Source organism: Pipra filicauda, unplaced genomic scaffold (assembly GCF_003945595.2).
Source record: "Pipra filicauda isolate LSUMZ 115617 unplaced genomic scaffold, ASM394559v2 scaffold93_size3172892_pilon, whole genome shotgun sequence".
NCBI lineage: Eukaryota > Metazoa > Chordata > Aves > Passeriformes > Pipridae > Pipra > Pipra filicauda.
Genome location: NW_024105131.1, coordinates 2,617,979 through 2,636,965, shown reverse-complemented (window position 1 = coordinate 2,636,965; position 18,987 = coordinate 2,617,979). Strand labels below are relative to the sequence as shown.

The following is an 18,987-nucleotide window of genomic DNA, read 5'->3' as shown; positions in this document are numbered from 1 at the left end:
CACATGACAGACAAGCCTTCTCATAACCTGGCAGTCACTAGCAGCTGGCAGGATCTGAGCAGCGAGTTGTTCAGTAAGGAGATAAATGGATTCCAAGAACAATTCAATACACGTTTTTACTGGATTGAAACTGGGACCTCCCTATGAAAATTAATGAATCAACCAGTAGCTGTGTGCAGAGCTGCTCCGTGCAACAAATATTTGCAATAAAACCTTTCAACTTCACAGACTTCTCCCAGGCAATATGGAAAGACTCCTCATTTTTTTTAAATAGTGTTTTGCCAAAGAGGGACGGTGTGCTTTTTACCTGATTCCTTCAGCCTAAGCTGCATTTATCATTATGAGTTTAAGCCACCTGACTGCCATAATATAAATTGCTCCAATAATTTCATACATAAACACAGAGAAACTTTCAGGGATGCAACTGACTTGTATGGAAACTTAGGTCTCTGGTGTTTCATAAATGCACCAAAGCCTTATTACAAGCACTCTTGAGCAGATGTTGGTGACAGTGATGTTAGGGAAGTTGCTCAGCAAGTGAGGTCTGATAAAAAATGCCAACTCTGGGCTGCAGCAACACAGCCCAAAGCAAAACCACTACAGTGTATGTGTGCATACAGGGGAAGAAGCAGGAGGTTTTTTTGGCAAGGGGAAGCAGCTCAATAAAGGTTCACACAAACATCAGAGCTGCTGCATGGGAGAGGGCTGATTATGTGAAAGGCACAGGGGAAGAAGGATGAGGAAAGAAGGAATGACAATTCGCCCTTTTGGTGGCAGCAAGCTGTTTCTTTGGAGCAGCTGCTCATGGATTGCAGCTAGTGGTGCTAAACAGCACATAAACAGAGCAAACACTATTATGGAAGCATCTGAGGCCTTGCTTGACAAACAATGTGTTACCGAGAACAGCATGAATGTAACTGTTTACAGAATAGCTTTTAAATAGAACAATTGCCCAGCACAAGGGACGACAGCTTGAATGCTTCACACAGATACTCTGCCTCAGAGATGCTTTCTTACAGCTGCAGTCAGTCAAGCAGACAATGGTCAGCCATTTCAATCTCTTGTTGCAATGATTCTCCACCTAGCATCAGTGTCTCTTCTAAGATATTGCAATAGATACAGTAATGGTGAGAATACCTACTCAGATCACAGATGCAATTCCTCCCAGGCAAGATAAGAAAGTATTTAAAACATGATTTTAGAACGATCCTCGACTTCTGAAATGTGCTCTTTCAATAAATCTAAGTATTTCGTTCAATAGTGAATGTTGAATGTAGACTAATTTATCCATTACAATATCTCCTGTTACACTGCACACTATCAAATGGAACTTGAGCTAATGAATACGATAATTTGAGGCAACTGTCTGGGACAGCAAGTCTGGATTTCCTAGAACTGGAGGTCCATTTCTTCTCTGACTTCTGTGAAATATGAAATCATGATGCCTATACATCTGGACCACTCAGCTGAAGCAATTTCTTCTTCTGCTCTCATCTCCTCTTTTGCCCTTTTTCTGAGGCTTGTCACCTGGTGTGTGAAATCTCAACTTTTGCATCTTCGTTACAGCCACACGAGTAATTTGTAGCTGAGCTACTGCACCAAAAGTCAAAAGAGGTACCAAAATAATTTCTCATCGAAACTGCTTTTTTATCTGAAACATGAGAGATTGATTTTAAGTCATATGATATATGACTTAAAGTTCGGATGCCTAAAGATGCTGAAGGAAATGTAGTAGGACAGATAATAAAGACATAGGTGTCTATGATTTGGTTCTTATTGCCATATGAGAGACAAATTTTTTTTTTTAAATCAGAAGGTGATAGGATGTCTTAGGATATGGCAGACTCATTCCTGTAAGTATTGTTTTAACGTGTAAAACATTATCTCTGGAGCAGGAACTGTAACAGACTTGTCCTACCTGGCAGTGATAGGTAGACACCAGGCTACAGAGCAGTTTAAGCTCTCTGGTTTCATTCGCTTGCCCACTGAAATTTCATTGTCCCTCAAAGGCATGTTAATGTGGTGTTTTCTGCTTTTACCCTGTTTTTCTCATTTCAACTGTTCTTCCTTTCTTTCTCTCTCCTCTCAGGCCCCCCACCACCCATCTCTGCCTCAGCCCAGCTGGATATCGCTTTTGTGCACTTTTTGTTTTCCTACCTGGATGTATTCCACTCTTCCAGCTGTCCCCCACCTTTCCTTTGCCCTCCAGAGGCACCTTTCCACATCTTGCCCTCCTTCTTCGTGCTTCTGGTGCTCTCTCCACCTGATCTTTCTACAGAAGTTTGCTTTAAATGGTTTTCTTGATTCTCTCCTGATGTCTCAGTCTCCTTCGGTTGCCATATATTCTTGGATGCTGTGCTACACAAAATAAAGGTAAGAAAAATTACTTTCTAGTGTTAGAGAAGAAAATAACTTGCCTAGCTAGAACTAGAAGAGGTGCTTTTCTGGGATCCTTGTAGCAGGCTGGAAGAACAGATGTGCTCTTCTCAAACAGTCCAGCACTTGGTATAGGAACATCATCAGATGTGGCACAATCCATTTTAGATACAGGGTTAAAATAACCATTATTTTAATTTGTAATTTACTGTCAAGAGTAAGTCAAACTGACAAGCAGAACAAGACTCTTTAATGTGCATACTTTCTGCTGAACAGTGCCTTAAAATGGTAATAGAATACATGCTTTTGATTTCCAAATTCTGTATTTTAGAATCCAGCTTCCTGATTCACTGCTCATCAGCTTTTTCAGCCCATTACTTACACAGCTGCAAAACAGTAGGTGTTCTGGAATCTTTGGCTGCATCTCATTTGCAAAACAAAATATGGACTTTAACTGCAGATAAAGATGCTGATATTAAAGACATTAGGTTACCAAGAATGGGCAGTATGAAGAAAGCTATCTTAATTTCCTTTAGTAAACACTGTCCACTACTAGCCTATGAAAACTTCTAGTGTGGTTCTGGCCAGAAGGAACCAAAGGAGCTGGATATGGACTGACAGTTCACGCTTGTCCAGATCTTAGCAATCATTCTTGCCAAGCTTGTCTCCAGAGAAAATGCCACTGAGCAATCAGCTGTATCAGAAGATTTGTCATTCAGATTCTGAAAGCAGCATCTAAACTTTGCCTTGATTTGTATTTCAAAGGTTACAGACTGGACCTTATGGATTTACTTCTCCAGTCTGTTTCTATAGGCATCAGAAAGGTTTTCTTTAGTACTCAGTTTGAATTTTCGCAGACTGGGATTTCAGGCTCATTGTGCTGGTACACCAAGAAAGTGTTATTTCTCATGAAGGACATGCAAGCCTGCAGATCCTGAGGATGGGTACAAAAAGTACAGAAATCTCTCTAACTGTGATGCATGTCTTCCCACATCTGAGGAAGAACTGTTTTTTAGCTGGAATTACCCAAGACTCTGCAGCGGTTCCACTAATGATCAACCTTAGAATAGGAAAATAAGAGACATTTGGGTCTTTCACTATCTCCAATAATTGTCAAGTAAGAATTCTTCCCTCAGGAAGTTCTCTTGTCCGCAGAGAAATTAACTGAAAAGGAGATTTACTTCTCAGAAGAGGAGGAATAAATGCATGGTAAACTACCATAGTTTTGGACAAGATGTTTCTACATGGATCACTTTTTTCTCCTACTGAATCACTGTGGATGTCTCAAACATTTATGGAAGAAGAATTCTTGCTTCTTTGCCCAAACCAAAATGAATTTTTATGGAAGACATAAGATTAACATGCCAGCTGTCTTTAACCACATTATTTGTAGGTTTATTTCTGTGGAGTGGAAAACAGATCAGATTTTTTCTGAAGCTTGCCCAGGGAAATGCCCTAATTTTTTTGTTTGCTTATTTTTAAGAGATAAATACTGTGTTTTTTTAGGCTGAAGTAACTCAAAATAAATATATGCCTTGGTTTTGGCATCATAATCCTCCATAAAGATCACTAATCTACCCTAATAAGTTTCATGAAGTATACTGTATCTCATATTTAAAGGAAGAGCTCCTATAGCTTCATTAGAAAAACATAATTTCATTCCAGCAGTTAAGTGTTAATTTGGGGCACTGATGCAGATGTGCACTTATAACATGTCTATTTACATCTCTGATTCAAACTGACAGCTCCGGTATGTGTCCATTCACTTCCCAAAGGTGATAAAGGCAGTACTGGTGAACGATGTATCAACGGGAATTGGACAAGGCTGTCCAGCAAATATTACCATATACCACAACCTCCAGATACCACAGTATAACATCACAGAGCATTCTCAGTTGGAAGGGACCCACAAGGATCTTCAAAGTCCAACTCTTCAGTGAATAGCCCATACAGGGATTGAACCCACAACCTTGGCATTATTAGCACCATGCTCTAACCAGCTCAGCTAATCTCAGGGTTGATGCAAATCAGAAAACAGAAACTCATATGGGAACTTACCTGCTTGCTGTAGGTCGATCCCATTCCTCATCACCCAGTCCTGTATCATGAAATGGGTGGTTTCGTGGTTTGCTTGGAGGGGACAAACTAGTCTGTTTAGGACTCCTCCATTCATAGGCATTGAAGTTGTATCCTGAAGCCTGATAGGTGTGTCCTAAAAAGATGAATTCTATATTTACAGCACTGCATATGTTGTAATGACAGACAAGCACATCTCTGAAGCGGGGTTCTCTAGAACTTGTGGATTCATCATTGTTACCTTTTTTGTTCTTGCAGTTGTAGTCAGATTATTTATGATCTGAATTATGTCTGGAATTAGGTGTGCTCTAGAGCTTCTCCTGTGAAAGTCCACTGAAAGCAGAACCTTAAATATATCTAACATTGTTCTACTGTTTATGTCTCAGCTGCTTCTGTGTTTAGTTCTAGACATTGCCACAATTTATTAATTTCCATTTGACATCCTAGATTGAATACTAGTGAATATATCCCATATTATGGATGTGCTAAAATGTGTTAACATGGTCATACGCAACATGCCCAAAATTACAAAAAATGTGCTTTAGATTTATTGAAAAAAAAAAAAGAGTTTTCAAAAATGCATTAAAAAATCCCACGAACTTGACTTTTTACATACCCTTTTTACTAGGGCTCTGAGAGTTCAGAAAAGGCCTGTCTCACAATGGTCCTGGGTACACATTCCCAGGACCAGTATACGGCCCTGGAAAGCTCACCTTGCAGAAAGCCATTTCTCTATCACCCATTTCCAAATATCTCAAGGCTGTGTAAGTGGCATTAGATGGCCTTTATACCTGAGGAGTTTATTTCTGAGTGCTTTTATCATATATGCAAAGCAGGTATTACTTCAATAGTGTTTCTTTAACGGAACTAGGTATACTTTGAATTCCAAGTAGGAACCAGCTTCCCACTGATGTTATCAAGAACACACAGATCAACTGGTCACAAGCTGATCCTGATCTGGTAAGTAAAATCCATTATGGTAGAGCTGAATATTACACATATATAATATCCTTCATATTGATGTATTCCTTTTTGAGCTCTACAGTTGCTGGTTTTTGATATGCATATTGGATTAGAAAGTTCTATTTTGTTGATGACTAACAACTAGCACTGCTGCCACTCCTCTAAAGAGGGTAATTTGCTTCCATAAATCAGTCTAGACCTGTCTCCCTCAAATCCCATGTAACTACACAGTTGTGTGCATTTTCCAGCTAATTGGCAGACATTAACAAACTCCCAGATTCTAGGAAGGGTTTTGGTTGCAAAGATGTGACTGCTGTGAGGGGTAGGCTCCAGATTAGTAATGCAGACACATAAGACAAAGGTACAAAATGGGGTATTAATTCAAGAAGAGAAAAGATAGCTCACCAGCATTAAATTGGTAACTAATAGGATAAAGCATTATCTGGTGCTCCAGAAACATCCCCCAAACTCCTCAATTTTCTCATCCTGTGCTTATTGCCAAGAAAAGTTTGGAGAAAAGCCAAACTCAGTTTAACAGGTCAAGACAGAATGAACTTTATTAGAAATGTGAGCCACCACCACAGCAAGGGATAAAGGCACAAATCTGTTTACTCTCAGGCTGTTTAGCAGAAGTACCATGTATCCAGCCAAGTCTGGGTTGATTTTTTCAAGGGAGTTAAAAAAAAATCTGCTTTGAGATACTGGTTTAGTTTTGGCATGGCACCTGAATCATCAGGACTTTGGAAAGCATTCTGGGCCTCAATCCTTTCCACAGCTGAACAATTTGCTCCAAATATCATCAATTCACCCAGGAAATGAGAATTACTGTTCTGGCACATTTTCAGCAATATTTCTCCTTAGAATTTAAAAATATCAGAAGAAAATCTAACATGACTTATTTTGATAAATTGACCAACACAGCTAAAAACAGAAAAGGGGGAAAATTCATCCAAACTCTAACTTCAGTGAAAAAATTAAATTTGAGGTAAGGATCTACCTGTTCAAATACCTGCCAGGTGGTGGGAATACATGCTTTACTAGGGAAGTAAAAATTTTAAAAAGAGTCAAATAAAACACTGAAGCTGCATGTAAGTTATTTTTCTTGTTATCAAGAATATTACAAGATGTCTGTATCCCTCACTGCCTAAATAAACATGTGTTACAAACTGAGATTATTTGAAAAACTTATCTAAAACCATAGTCAAACAGAAGTAGAAAAAATATCATTATGGAAAATCATGTTTTTAAATAGAATGATTGTTTTCAACACCTGAAAGTTAGATGTCAATTCTGCAGGAATGAGGAAGAAGCAAAAGCTTTACAAATCATAAGCAATGACTCATGTTCCCCTTCATCAGTTTATAATAAATCTGTTGGCACTTAAAAATTAACTGCATATGGGCATCAAATTCATGAACATCTCCAGAGTGTTCTGTGCCTTGCATTGATCTGTCTTTGAAGGATAAGCTCATTTAGTTGTGGATGAGCTATGGACCAGGCTATTCAGATGTCAGTAAAGCTAACAAAAGCCTGTTAATGTATTGATAAATGCTTTGTAACACATCACATCCTCATGAAAGAGTAAATCTGAGGCCAGCCAAGTGCAAGGAATCATGCTGCCTGGTGTGGTGTATGGTCATAATGAGACAGCAGCACATTACAAAGTACAGAGTTTAAAGTTAGTACAGATAGAAAGTTCTCTTTAGGGCAAAGGAAGGTCAGCCATGAAGGCAATAATTCCTACTTTAAATGTCAACTGCATTCCTTATAGTACCTTGATTTCCAAAGCTGGTATCAATACCAGAGCCATCCCACGACTCTACTGCGCTGTCAACACTTGGGACTGTAGTGGAATAGATGTCCGAGAGCATGCCAGATTTCTGTGCAGCAGAGGTTTCATCTTCAGCATCGCTCAGTTCACTCATGTGACCCACAGGGACAGAAAATTTCTTGGGACTGGTAGCTGAATAGGATTAAAAAAAAAGGGCTGGTGGTGGTCATTGCTTTACTGCAGTTCCAAGAATCTGCTTTTTATTACTGACACAATACTTTTCCATAGATGGCTTAAATGCTTGTTAATCTGTAATAACACACGCATTAAGGACCACTGATGGTACCCTTGGCCACACTCACCATCTGTTTGCTTCTTGATTTTCAAGGTGACAGTTTCTCCTGCCATCTGTAATAAATGAATGGCTTCACTCAAAGGTTTTCCTTTCAGACTGCTACTATTTATGGCAAGGATTCTGTCTCCTATGTGAATTGCCCCAGTCCTAAAATAAGAGAGAAGTAAAACACTGAGAAGAGAGCATAAAAAGCAACAAAGGCAATTTCTTTGCATATTTGGAGCATGAAAGCTCTATCTCCCTTCCTTTCTTTCTTTTTGCTTTTATAGCTGTGTTAGAGAATAATTCTTTTGTTAGAAATGCTTGAAGCAAGTCACCTTTGTTGTAGTGACAAATAGCAGAGCTGAGGCATGAAGATATTGATTTCTGTTACTGAGACAGTTGAGTTAATCACCTGTAGATGATATTCATTGCAGCCCACTTGTTTAAGAGCAACCTCAGACAGCTCACTAGGCTCTGAAATGAGTCAAGTTTCTGAAAGTCTCACAACATAACAAAAGTGTTGTGAGCAAGTAACCAGCTATTGGCTTTCAGGATGGGTCAAATCAAGAAAGGAAAACAAATTATTTTTGTGTAAACACACTGGGTTCTGGCTGTGCATAGTATCATGTGTGCTCATGTGTTCTCTGGGAAACCACCACCAAAGGTACCAGTTTGAATGACTCAACCAATCTTAGAAATAACAGGTGATAGCAAACCTTACCATTTTCATTATTCTCTATCACTTACCACAAGGAGCACTTTTGCTCCTCTGATAATGCTTGCTATGGTGTATGAAAGCGCACATACAGATTGCAGTAGCAGATAAGTATATGACAAGTTCAGATAAACTTAGACACATGAAGTGCTTTCCTCACTTATTATACTGTACAAGGTTATTGGTTTTAAAAGGCTGCTAAAATGTTCCTGTGACTGAGCAGTTTGATTGATTAGTATTTCCTTGGCGATTTATAATAAGAACCGCAATTCTCTGCTCTGCCTTGTACAGTATATACACGTACATCCTGTTAAGATATCGCTCATGCTCCTGAGCTTGGCAATGATCAAAAAACAACAGCAAAAAGATTATAAAGTCAGATTTGGATAATTATTAAAAAAACAAATTTCTAAGCTATAAAAATTAGCATCTTCAGGTAAACAAAACAAATCTTTATCTTGAAACATTTAAAAATAATTTGCTTTCCAATTTACCTTTCAGCTAATCCTCCTTTTGTAAGGCTGGAAATGATTATGGGGTCAAAGGGCTCTTCAGTACCAGAGATTGTAATTCCAAGAGGCCCACCATAGCGCTTGAGCTCAACAGTATAAATAATTGCTCCAGAGCTCTCCTGTTCATCTGTAATAAATGCCAAGGGGATGCAATTGGTTTGTTATGAAAGAGGGAATGAAAAAATAGCACATTCAGTCTAGTGACTGGTAATCAAACAACATTTTCAAAGGATTACATTTCAGATACATTTCACAACCATATTCTATTATTTTGAAAAAAAAATCTACTGTCAATTTCTTTTTTATTGCCAAAACCTGGACACAAGCCACCAGAAAAACTTGCCTCATTCTATTAAGACTAAATTTTACTCTGTTTAAAATCTTTAGATCTTCTTTCCCATTAAAATATAGCTTCAGGCTATTTTGTTACAAAATCACAGAATGACTGAAGTTAAAAGGGACCTCTGGATGCCATCTTGGCCAACTCCCTGCACTAGCAGGGCCAACTACAGCTAGTTGCCCAGGATTGTGTCCAGACAGCTCTGGATGGCTCCAAGGGTAGAGACTCCACAACCTCTCTAGACAACCCGTGCCAATGTTTGGTTTCTCTCGAAGTAAAAAGTGTTTCCTGATGTTCAAACAGAACCTCATGTGTTTCAGTTTGTGTTCATTGCCCCTAGTCCTGTCATTGGGCACCAATGAGGAGAGCCTGGCTCTGTCTGCTTTACATCTTCCCTTCAGGCATTCATACATGCTGATAAGATCCCCCTCAGCTTTCTCTTCTCCAGGCTGAGTGGTCTCATCTCCCCCAGTCTTTTCTCAGAGGAGAGATGCTCTAGCCCTTTCGTCATCATTGTGACTCTTTGCTGCACCTCATCCACTATACGTCCATGTCTCTCTTATACTGGGGAGCCCAGGGACTAGCCCTAGCACTCCTGAAATCTCTCACTGATGCTGAGTAGAAGGGAAAGATCACCTCCCTTGACCTCCTGGTCGGGCTCTGCCTATCGCAGACCAGGAGGCTGTCAGCCTTCTTTGCTGCAAGGTCACATTATTTGAGAAAAGGCAAGTTACTACTATTGTATAAATACTGATACTCAGCTGTTTCTTGAACTGAATAGGAAGTATTTAGAATTAAAGGTAATTCAAAAGTTTTAAACCCAAACTTCCTTAAAAGAATTCTGGCAAGTCAAAAGTCATTATAAGATGGGCAGCTGTGTTAATAAAAGAATTCATAGTTTTGATGGACATGTTTTAAGCTTTTTGAAACAGAATCAAAAATAGCTTCTGAATACTGAATTATCAACGAAGTTGAACAATAACTCCATTAGATATTACTTCATTATATTGCATGAAGTTATTTGAATTCTTTTGAAATTTTAGTCTCACCAAACAATCATAAGAACTGGAAAAGAATACGTCACTGGGTAAGCTTAAATATAATGTATTTCCTTAAACCATACTCAATAGCTGTTGTATCATGAAGAAAGGTGCCTGTATTTATATAGCGCATGCTCTTTACGTATTATTAATAAAAATCACAGCAGGAGAGTAATCAACTGCAGCATCTTTGAGTTTTGAAGTAATATTTAAAATTTAAAATGCCATATTCTCAGGTCAAAATAACAAATGCTTTCTTGCTCATGTTATGATATTGGTATTCAGCCAGGATGACTGGTCTGGTGGGCAAATATTCCTAGATCTGTGGGTAATGACATTTTGAGCAGTTCAGTGAATGTGGAAAATGTCTAGGATGCACATTCTGTAAATGTTACTAAAACTGAGACAAGTTAGAAAATTCATATGTTCCCATTTCTGCTCCTGTAGATAGAAAAGCTTTAAAAGGAAGAAAGATACCTACATCACTAGCAAAGGTTCAAAGTTTCTTTCTTCTAATACTGAACACAGTACTTAAGCAGAGATGGAGAAAGACTAATAGCTTTGGAGCCACTTTGTTTCTTCGCAATTTTCAGAACATTTAGTTCTTTAGCTTCCCCCCACCCCAACTCCGATCTATTTCTTCCTTGCTATTCACATAAAGAAAATGGTACACACAGAGAATCAAAGGAGAGGAGAACTAGTGGTGTTTATTCAGCAAAAAATACTGGGATTTTCATGCCTACTTGAGGCATTGTCATCAGTGTTTTGGCACAGTTTACACCAACAGCACTTTATCTGACATGCTCTTCCCAGAAGCACCCAACTCCCAAGACGGCACTGGAAGCCTCTGGCTGGCATATAGTGGGCTAGCATGCATGCTGCCACTGTACAGCAGAAGAATGGCAGCTCATCCTTGCTGCTAAAAGCATTTATGGAACAACCACAAATCCCCTGGGATCTAATGCTGGTACTGTTTACGCAGGTGTGGCACTGACATGGTACAAGACTTCAACTGAAGGATGAAAAGTAACCCTCCACGATAATTGAAAAGGTAATAGCCATTATGCCTTTTTTCTGGTTAGCTGTAGGTCAGAAAATTAATGGCAGAATGCTATGGTGTTCTTTCAGTGCTCTCCAGGCAGCAGCAATGTGAGCTATCCAATGTGGCCTGAATCCACCATAAAGGCCAATTTTGCAATGAAAGCAAAGAACGCTGATATTCAAGAAAAGGTGGTAGCCATTAGGTTAACCAGGAGATAAAATTGTCCTGTTTGGGAAGCTGGCAATAAAAATAGAGAAAAGAAAAACTGCTGAAAACGTATCTCCATCTGTGGAGGAAATATAATCAAACTACCATGGTTGTGGGTCTCATGGTTTTGAGATTTTCCACCTTTCCTTTCCTGTGATACAATGCCTCTGCTCTGTTCACTAGTCTCGTGCTCTTCAGAGTTAACATCTGACCAATACAGTGAAAAGGGCAAAGAGCAGCACAGTCTGGGGAGCACATGACATGTACTACCCTGCTGCTGGCCTCACCTGCACAGTGGCTCTGAGGAACACAGCTCTGAGACACATACAACTGTCTGGAGAAGGGAGGAGGGGAGGAGTTGGAGAGATAGCAGAGGAAGGAAAAACAGAAGTGTGGGAGAAGTTACTACTTCTTCTACATGGCTCTAAATCATGCTCCTCTCTTATGGTCTTTGGTAATTTCTCTGCAGGCTGATAATGAGAGACTCCCAGTTGAGGGGAAGAATTTGAAGGAGGGATCCTATGTACCAGGAACAGTTGAAAAAATCCTCTTGTGCAGGAGAAAAAGCAAAACTTCCTTCCTGTCAATCTTCTGGCAAATGTAGTTGCAGTTTGCTTACCATAACATACCTGGTTCAGTTTTGCAAAGAAACTGTCAGTGAGGTATCCCTTGGGATGTATAGCCCATGGTCAGTTTGAACAACCTCTGGCCAGGATGGACCAACTATGTGTAGCCAATCCCACCTCATCATCTGCAGGGAGCTAACCACAATATCCTGCCAAGCATTGGCAGTTCACTTTCCTTGATCAAAATTTACTTCTGAAAGCCAATTTGCACAAGGTACCAAATGCATCTGCCTTTGCTTTATACTGATCATACAGAGAAGATACTTAGTTTGCTTTCAAAAGCAATTAAAGGAAAAAAAAGGGTTATAATGCAATTCTAAACACTGGTTCAACAGTTGCACTTGATTTCAAACAATAAAGTGTGGCAGGTTGTGCCTTTTTGTTGTAAATTGTATAGAGCTAAAGAGAAGTGAATCCACAGTTCATGCTTTTGTGTAACACTGTAATACAAATTACCAGCAGTAATAGTATTTATAACTGTCTTACTTCCTTTGCCACTACAATGCATAACAGAACTCACTTTATTATCTCCAGGTGTGCAAAATTATGTCAGGTCCTTTACTTCCACTGGGCTGATCAGACATGGCTCCTCCATCAGCTATTCAGCACAGCATGTAAAGTACTACTTACCTTTAAGCATGTGAACAGTCATACTGAAAACAAATTTGTAAGTTTATGGACAAAGCATGCTTTGATAACCATGATTCCAACGTTAAAAGCAGAGAAAATCTCAATACTCTGATAAGAAACAGATCAACTTTATATGGCTGCACATGTGGGGAAACTCCCTTTCCAGAGAACTGAAGACCCCATTCTGCAGTGCAGTTCCTGCCTGCAGTATAGCCAGTGAGAAAATTCAAAACTTTATACACCACTAAAATTCTTTTTAGGTGACATTTTCTGATTATTATTAGCATAAACCAGACATATTTAGAAAAAACATTTTGCTAAAACTTAAATGTAAAAGAAAACCCCCATGTTCTAAAACTCCTGAAAATACACAAGACTCTGCAATAGGCTCATTGCTAATACCGGAATTATCTTCATCTTTGCGGATCTTTAACTTTACAAGGTCCTCACAGTGCTGAAGGATCTGGACAGCATCTTCCATTGAGCAATTGTCAAGTCGAATGTTATCTATTGCAAGTAACTTATCACCCAGTTCAAGTGTCCCAGTCCTGTGAACAAATGAACAAGCTTACATGAAAGTCTAGTAATATTACAAGAAAGGTATTTTAGAAGGTATGAACATTATTTTAGAAAGGAGATGGATTTTTAAAAACTATTATTTCTTAATACACTGGACTTTAAATTTTTAACTGTTTGTTACAGACAAACAAAAAAAAAGCATCTCTTACAATCTCCCTCTGTTTAACTTGAATCTGGCTGGTTACACAACAGAAACAGATTTTTACTGATTGTCTTACCTGTGAGCAACGCTTCCTTTCTTGATATCAGAAATAACCAGAGGGTCCCCTGGTTTTCTGCTGGATGGAGCTGTAATAAAGAATACATACAAGCATTTGTTTTTATTTCTAGATATGCAGACGAGCTAATTATGTCCATAAGTCAACACTTCATACACATTATTTACCTGTATTATATTCCTTCCCTTCCTCTAAATTATATAATAAAACATACATATAATAAAACAAACATCAGTAACATATTAGTAGGACTGCATTACTAAGACTCAAAAATTAGAAAATTCCAGAATTACAGTGACTGGTACAAAGTACACTTAGTCTGATGTGTCTGAATTCTGGGATAGACCAGGACTGAACCATGTGATGATATCACAGTACAGCTCCAATGATCTATATAAAACGCTGTGTAGCTATAACACATAAGGAAGATTTTCTGTTAGTAGAACTTTTCAGCACAAGCACTAATGATGATCCTTTGCCAGAACAGATCTTGTTTTATTATATCTCTGACCTACAGAGCTGCTCTGGCAAAATATGTAGAGTGGGCCAACCCCTGTTCTTCACATCCACTTCTGTCCCACCCAGTGCTTAAGGCAGAGGTACAAATTTGGTAATGATTCCTGGGTGAGAAGAGATATACTTCACAATAAATGAGATGCTGTGGATAGTGGTGACACATATCATTGGGCTGATGCAGAGTTATCATGTTTGCACAGATGTAGCTTACATCACACGGATGCTTGCTTCCTCAAAGTAAACATGTGCCTCTTTTGTTGAGTAACCTTGTCCCCCTATACTGCTGCTGGGCCTTAAGCATTGTAGACTTTTCCCATCTTTGTACTGGGGATACCTACTATAAGCACTAGAATTCCAGCAATGGTCAATTTAGTAAACCCCCCCCCCACTCTTCTCTTTGCACACCTAACTCATCTCTTTTTTGAAGTATCCGACATTAACTGTTAATCTTCTATCTGTCCCTCATGGTTAAAAGGATGCTCTGCTCTTCGATGCCAGTCATTGCAATTCTTTACTGACTTGTGAAAAAATATTTGACAAGTTTCCCTTGGCCAAGAAATTCACTCAGCAATTTTGCTTGACTTTTGATTGCATAGGAAGCAATTAACTATCCCAGAAGAAGACAACAACTACTGACTGCTTCCAGAGGACTGTTTCTTGGAGTGGTTTCACCGAATGAACTGTTTTGTGAGGTTCTTCCATTTGCTGACAGAAGACTGCACTGAAGATCTGATATGGTAAGCAGTGGGCTTAGAACTTGTGGGTGATGAAAGACAACTGTGTGGCACATGCTGTCTACCACTGGGAAGTATGCCACTACAGCTGCTCTGGCCAAGAGGTGGTCCATGTGGTGAACACAGGCTGACTTCTGGGACTGTTGTTAACAAAGAGTGTGCTAATATTAGAACATTTCCAGGTGGTATAAGGCTCTCAGTTCTCCTGGAAGTGCTAATGGGCTTTGCTCATTTAGGGTTCTTTGACTGCCCCAAGTAATTTCTGCTCTGTGTACTGAGTCCTCTACATTCATTTACAGAGGGTACTTTTCCATTACGCTCCAATGCCTAACTGACAATCACCCAAAAAGCTGCCCATATTGAAGGATCACCTACAAAATCCTGATGTCAGTTACTTTAGCAGTTCATGAATCTTCTCTTTGATGGAAAATGACAATCTTCACCTACAGCAACCACAAGGTAAATTAATAGTGATGTGTCCAGCACAATATGCTAACAGATCTTGTTAACCTTAGCTGTCCTGGCCAAGAAAGACTTTGAATGTCCAAAGGACCTCTTCAGGAACTGCTAAATAGCTACATTTCAAATGCAATGTCTTGAAAGTCCAGAAGACAGACATACAGGGACTTTTAAGAATTTTTAGAAATTTGTCTGAAACAGCATGCTTTCAGGAAATGTCTATGTTGCGATGTAGAGATCCGTAATTAACTTTTTGCAAGATGTGTAATTTTCACAGCTTGTTTATCATACTTTCATGCCATAGGTCAGCTATATCCTCTATAACAATTCCATGATTTTCTTGAATTCTTTGGATTTGTTTCACCAATTAGTATCTGTTTAAAATTTTAAAGTATCACTTTGGTGAATTTTTTTTTAAATTCTATGTTTTTACCCTCTGAGTTGCCTTACAAGTATCTGAGGTTATGTGCTACCCACTCTACATTGTCTGCAGTGTAGGGTTTGAGTATTGAAATACTTTTATGAAAATGTCTTATCAAAATACTAGTACTTAAGAAAACAGTCCATTATTGTTGCAAAAAGAAGAGAAAAGGAACTAAAATTGGGGGAAGAGCACAGCTCAAAGTGGAAAGCCACAGAGTATCTGTGGATGCAAAGGGTATGATATTGCACACAAAGTTATCATAGCTTCAAACTGAGTAAGTGTTTACCAGCAGTATTTTGTCAGTTACCCTGGGCTGTTATTGGGTCTGGTGGATGAAAGCCTTTTTGTAGGCACCAAACACATCTTTGTGCGGAATGAATTACCCCACGCTGACAAGCCCTTAATAAGAAGGTACACTTTGCTTTATTAGTGTTCAATGCTCATGACATACTTACTACAAACTAGTTGTGTTACAGAGATAAAATCACTAATTATCTCCTGAACTTTTGTACTGCACAGCACCACAGCCTAAGATTGCCTTCCAAATACTGGTGAACAGATGCTGTCCCCAGCAAGAAGATTGAGTACTATTATCGTGATTTTACAGATAAGGAAAGGAAACAGAGGAACATTAAGGTCAAAATATGACACTTTTTGGTGAGCAATTTTAGACATCCACGCCTTTATATCTCACAGTCATTTGTAGAATATGACAGCTTCTATGTCCAAAGCACAACTACTGGCATTTTTAGCAACAGCTGCAGATGCTCAGCTTTTTTGCAAGTGCAACCCCAGGATCTCGACAGTTTCTGCAGAAAATCAAGCAGCCATCTCCAGAAAATCTCCACTCCCAAAAATTAGTTGTCTCAGCACAGGTCTATTGCAGAGAAAAGGAAAAACACTCTAATTTCTCCAGGGCAGCATTAAACCATCTTGACCATGAGATCACATCCTTTGTCTTTCTGCAATCCTCAACCTCATTAATTACGCAGCCTTCATCCCCTTTGTTACACACCACTGCTTGAACTCTCCCCAGAGAGCAGAGAAGCAAGAGTTCCAGGGAGAAAGTAGTATTTGACCACTTAATTAAGATACTCTTTTAATGCAGGTTTGAAGTGACACCGTACAGCTTCAAGTCTCTATTTTTATGTTTAATTTCAGAATTTTTTTTGTTTGTAAGAGGCTATTATAAACAAAGCACCCTACCACTCAGCCATGTTCAGCCTTCTTGTTCAAGTTCCCAGCTGCACCTACTCCTGATCACAGCTCAGTCTCTCTCCTCATCTGCTGTCTCCCTGCTATGGCTCTCCACTCATTTTCTCTCCTTATCCCCCCCTTCTGCTTGTCCAACAAAAATCTCATCCTTTCTGCTCCCTGACCCAGCTGTTAGTCTACCTACTGTTCAGCTTTTGCGGAGACTTTACACAGTCTGTATGAAGAACTACAAGTGGACCAAACAGTGCATAAGGTTGTACAGGTAACTAAATTTAGTGTTCCAACTAAAAGGCTGATCTTAAGCAAGTTGTTTGTTCTCTCTCTTTAAATTATTGTATGATCCTAGGTCTCCATACCAGGTTTCTACCCTACTTCTACTACTACACTTCCTCTGCCACTTGAAAGAAAGTTCAGTGAAGTGTTGTCAGTTTTGTAGATCAGCTGTTCCATTAGGTTAAAAAACAACCCTCAAACAATGCTTCTTTCTTATTTCACTGCTAATTAAAAAAAAAAAACAAAACACACCAAACCAAAAAGTGACTTAAACAGATTTTGGAGTGGACATCTCACCTACCACCTAGCCAAAACTCACTTACTAATCTCAGCCTGGCTTCAAGCTTTGGAATTTTATCAAACTGAACAAACTAAACAAGCAGAGGAAAATGCTCATGTGATGGAAAAATATTTTTTACACAAAGTCAATCCATTTGTCTACGTTGCTGGTTAACAGCTATTAGACATTTTTAAAAATAGTGTGATTATCAAATAGGTGAAAAAGCTTTTTAAAATTAAGACTGATGCAGCTCTTTTATTCCTTAAGTATTGGTACATGTGGAGCAGCTGAGAAATCTGCTGATTTTTTTCTCTGTCTTGAAAATAATTACTTGTAACGTTGCAAAATAAAGTAGGGTTTGCCAGGTGAAATCCCAAAATATACAGAAACATGCTTTAAAAAGTAAATTCTCATAGTCAACGCTAAATATCTGTAGATATTTACAAAGCTTGTTTCTGATGAAATACAAAAACGATATAGGAGACTATAGTATAGCTGCTAGTCAAAATGACTTAGAAAAACTGATGATTGTTTCAGTGAGATTCTGATATTCTTACCAGCTTTGCAGCTTCTTATTCCTTGAGTAGTTCCATTAGCTTCAGAAAGATTATTTATGAAGCAAAGTGCTGCAGTTCATCACCAGTAAGGATATCAGAATCTTACTTAAGAAAGAAAGCAAATGAAAAAAAAAACCTGTTATCTACAATTACCAGAATCTATTAGTAGGTCACTTTATTGGATATCATTCAATGTATTTAAAAAAAAAAATAGTCTATGATAAAGTAGTCAGTTGCCTCAAAAATGTATCTTTAAAAAAAAAAAATCTATATTCCATTACATGGTCTAAAATCAATGTCACTGGCAAATAAATTGAAACAGATTTGAACACTACTAGATCTACTTGAAAGCCATCCTTCTTTTAGGGAATGGTTCTGTTATAAAAGCAGGGACATTGCTTTATTTTTTTTATATACATATATAAATATATAAATCTATATTATCAGTATATATGATATATTATTTATGTCATGCTTTATTTGGATTACATAATTTTAAGAACTGAGATATTTTAATGGCTCTAAACAGCTGTGCAAATAATGACATCTGAAGCATGAACTCCATAGTCACTTGTATTTGCAAACTATGAAATAAAGTCTGTATTGAGTGTATCTATTAATGGAAAAATTAGACAGATATTGCAGAGATAAGGGAAGGATGACAGGAGTCCAGCGTGTGTATGAAGGCAGCAGTGGGCAAGGCCCACTGTGAGGTAACTGACATGCACTCTCCTGAACTCAGAGCCCTGAATTAACATCAACAGTGGTGCTCGTGAAATTTTCTTCTCTTGCTTTCTGCGGGGTTTTGCTATCTATGGGGATTTTTATTCTTTTTCTATTATTTTTCTCTTGCATTAATAAATCTGAAACTAAGAGAAGTCTCTTCCCCTATTACATGCCTTGTTTTGCAGGGGCCATGAATTAGCTTGTCTTTATGTTGCATATCACCTCAGATATGCCTTCAAATACCTGGCTGTAACTCCATGCAGGCACACTTGGTGTTTATTATGAAGCAAAACATCACAAAGAAAGAAAAATAAATTTTGCTTACAGGATGTCTGATTCCTAACAGCTGACTTAGAAGTCCTGGACTTAAA

General features: G+C 38.6%; 1 protein-coding gene across 10 annotated transcripts in view; it reads right to left on the bottom strand.

Moving 5' to 3' along the window:
• Window positions 1-18,987, bottom strand: part of GRIP1 (glutamate receptor interacting protein 1) — a 321,129-nt gene that overhangs the window by 12,986 nt on the left and 289,156 nt on the right. For all 10 annotated transcript variants that reach the window (XM_027741465.2, XM_027741471.2, XM_027741469.2 and 7 more), the window contains 7 exons: window positions 13,433-13,502; window positions 13,038-13,183; window positions 8,733-8,877; window positions 7,549-7,688; window positions 7,190-7,378; window positions 4,435-4,588; window positions 2,158-2,358 (listed from right to left, as the gene is read on the bottom strand). In XM_027741465.2, coding sequence (XP_027597266.1) covers window positions 2,158-2,358; window positions 4,435-4,588; window positions 7,190-7,378; window positions 7,549-7,688; window positions 8,733-8,877; window positions 13,038-13,183; window positions 13,433-13,502 — 1,045 coding nt within the window. The remainder of the gene's footprint in view (window positions 1-2,157; window positions 2,359-4,434; window positions 4,589-7,189; window positions 7,379-7,548; window positions 7,689-8,732; window positions 8,878-13,037; window positions 13,184-13,432; window positions 13,503-18,987) is intronic.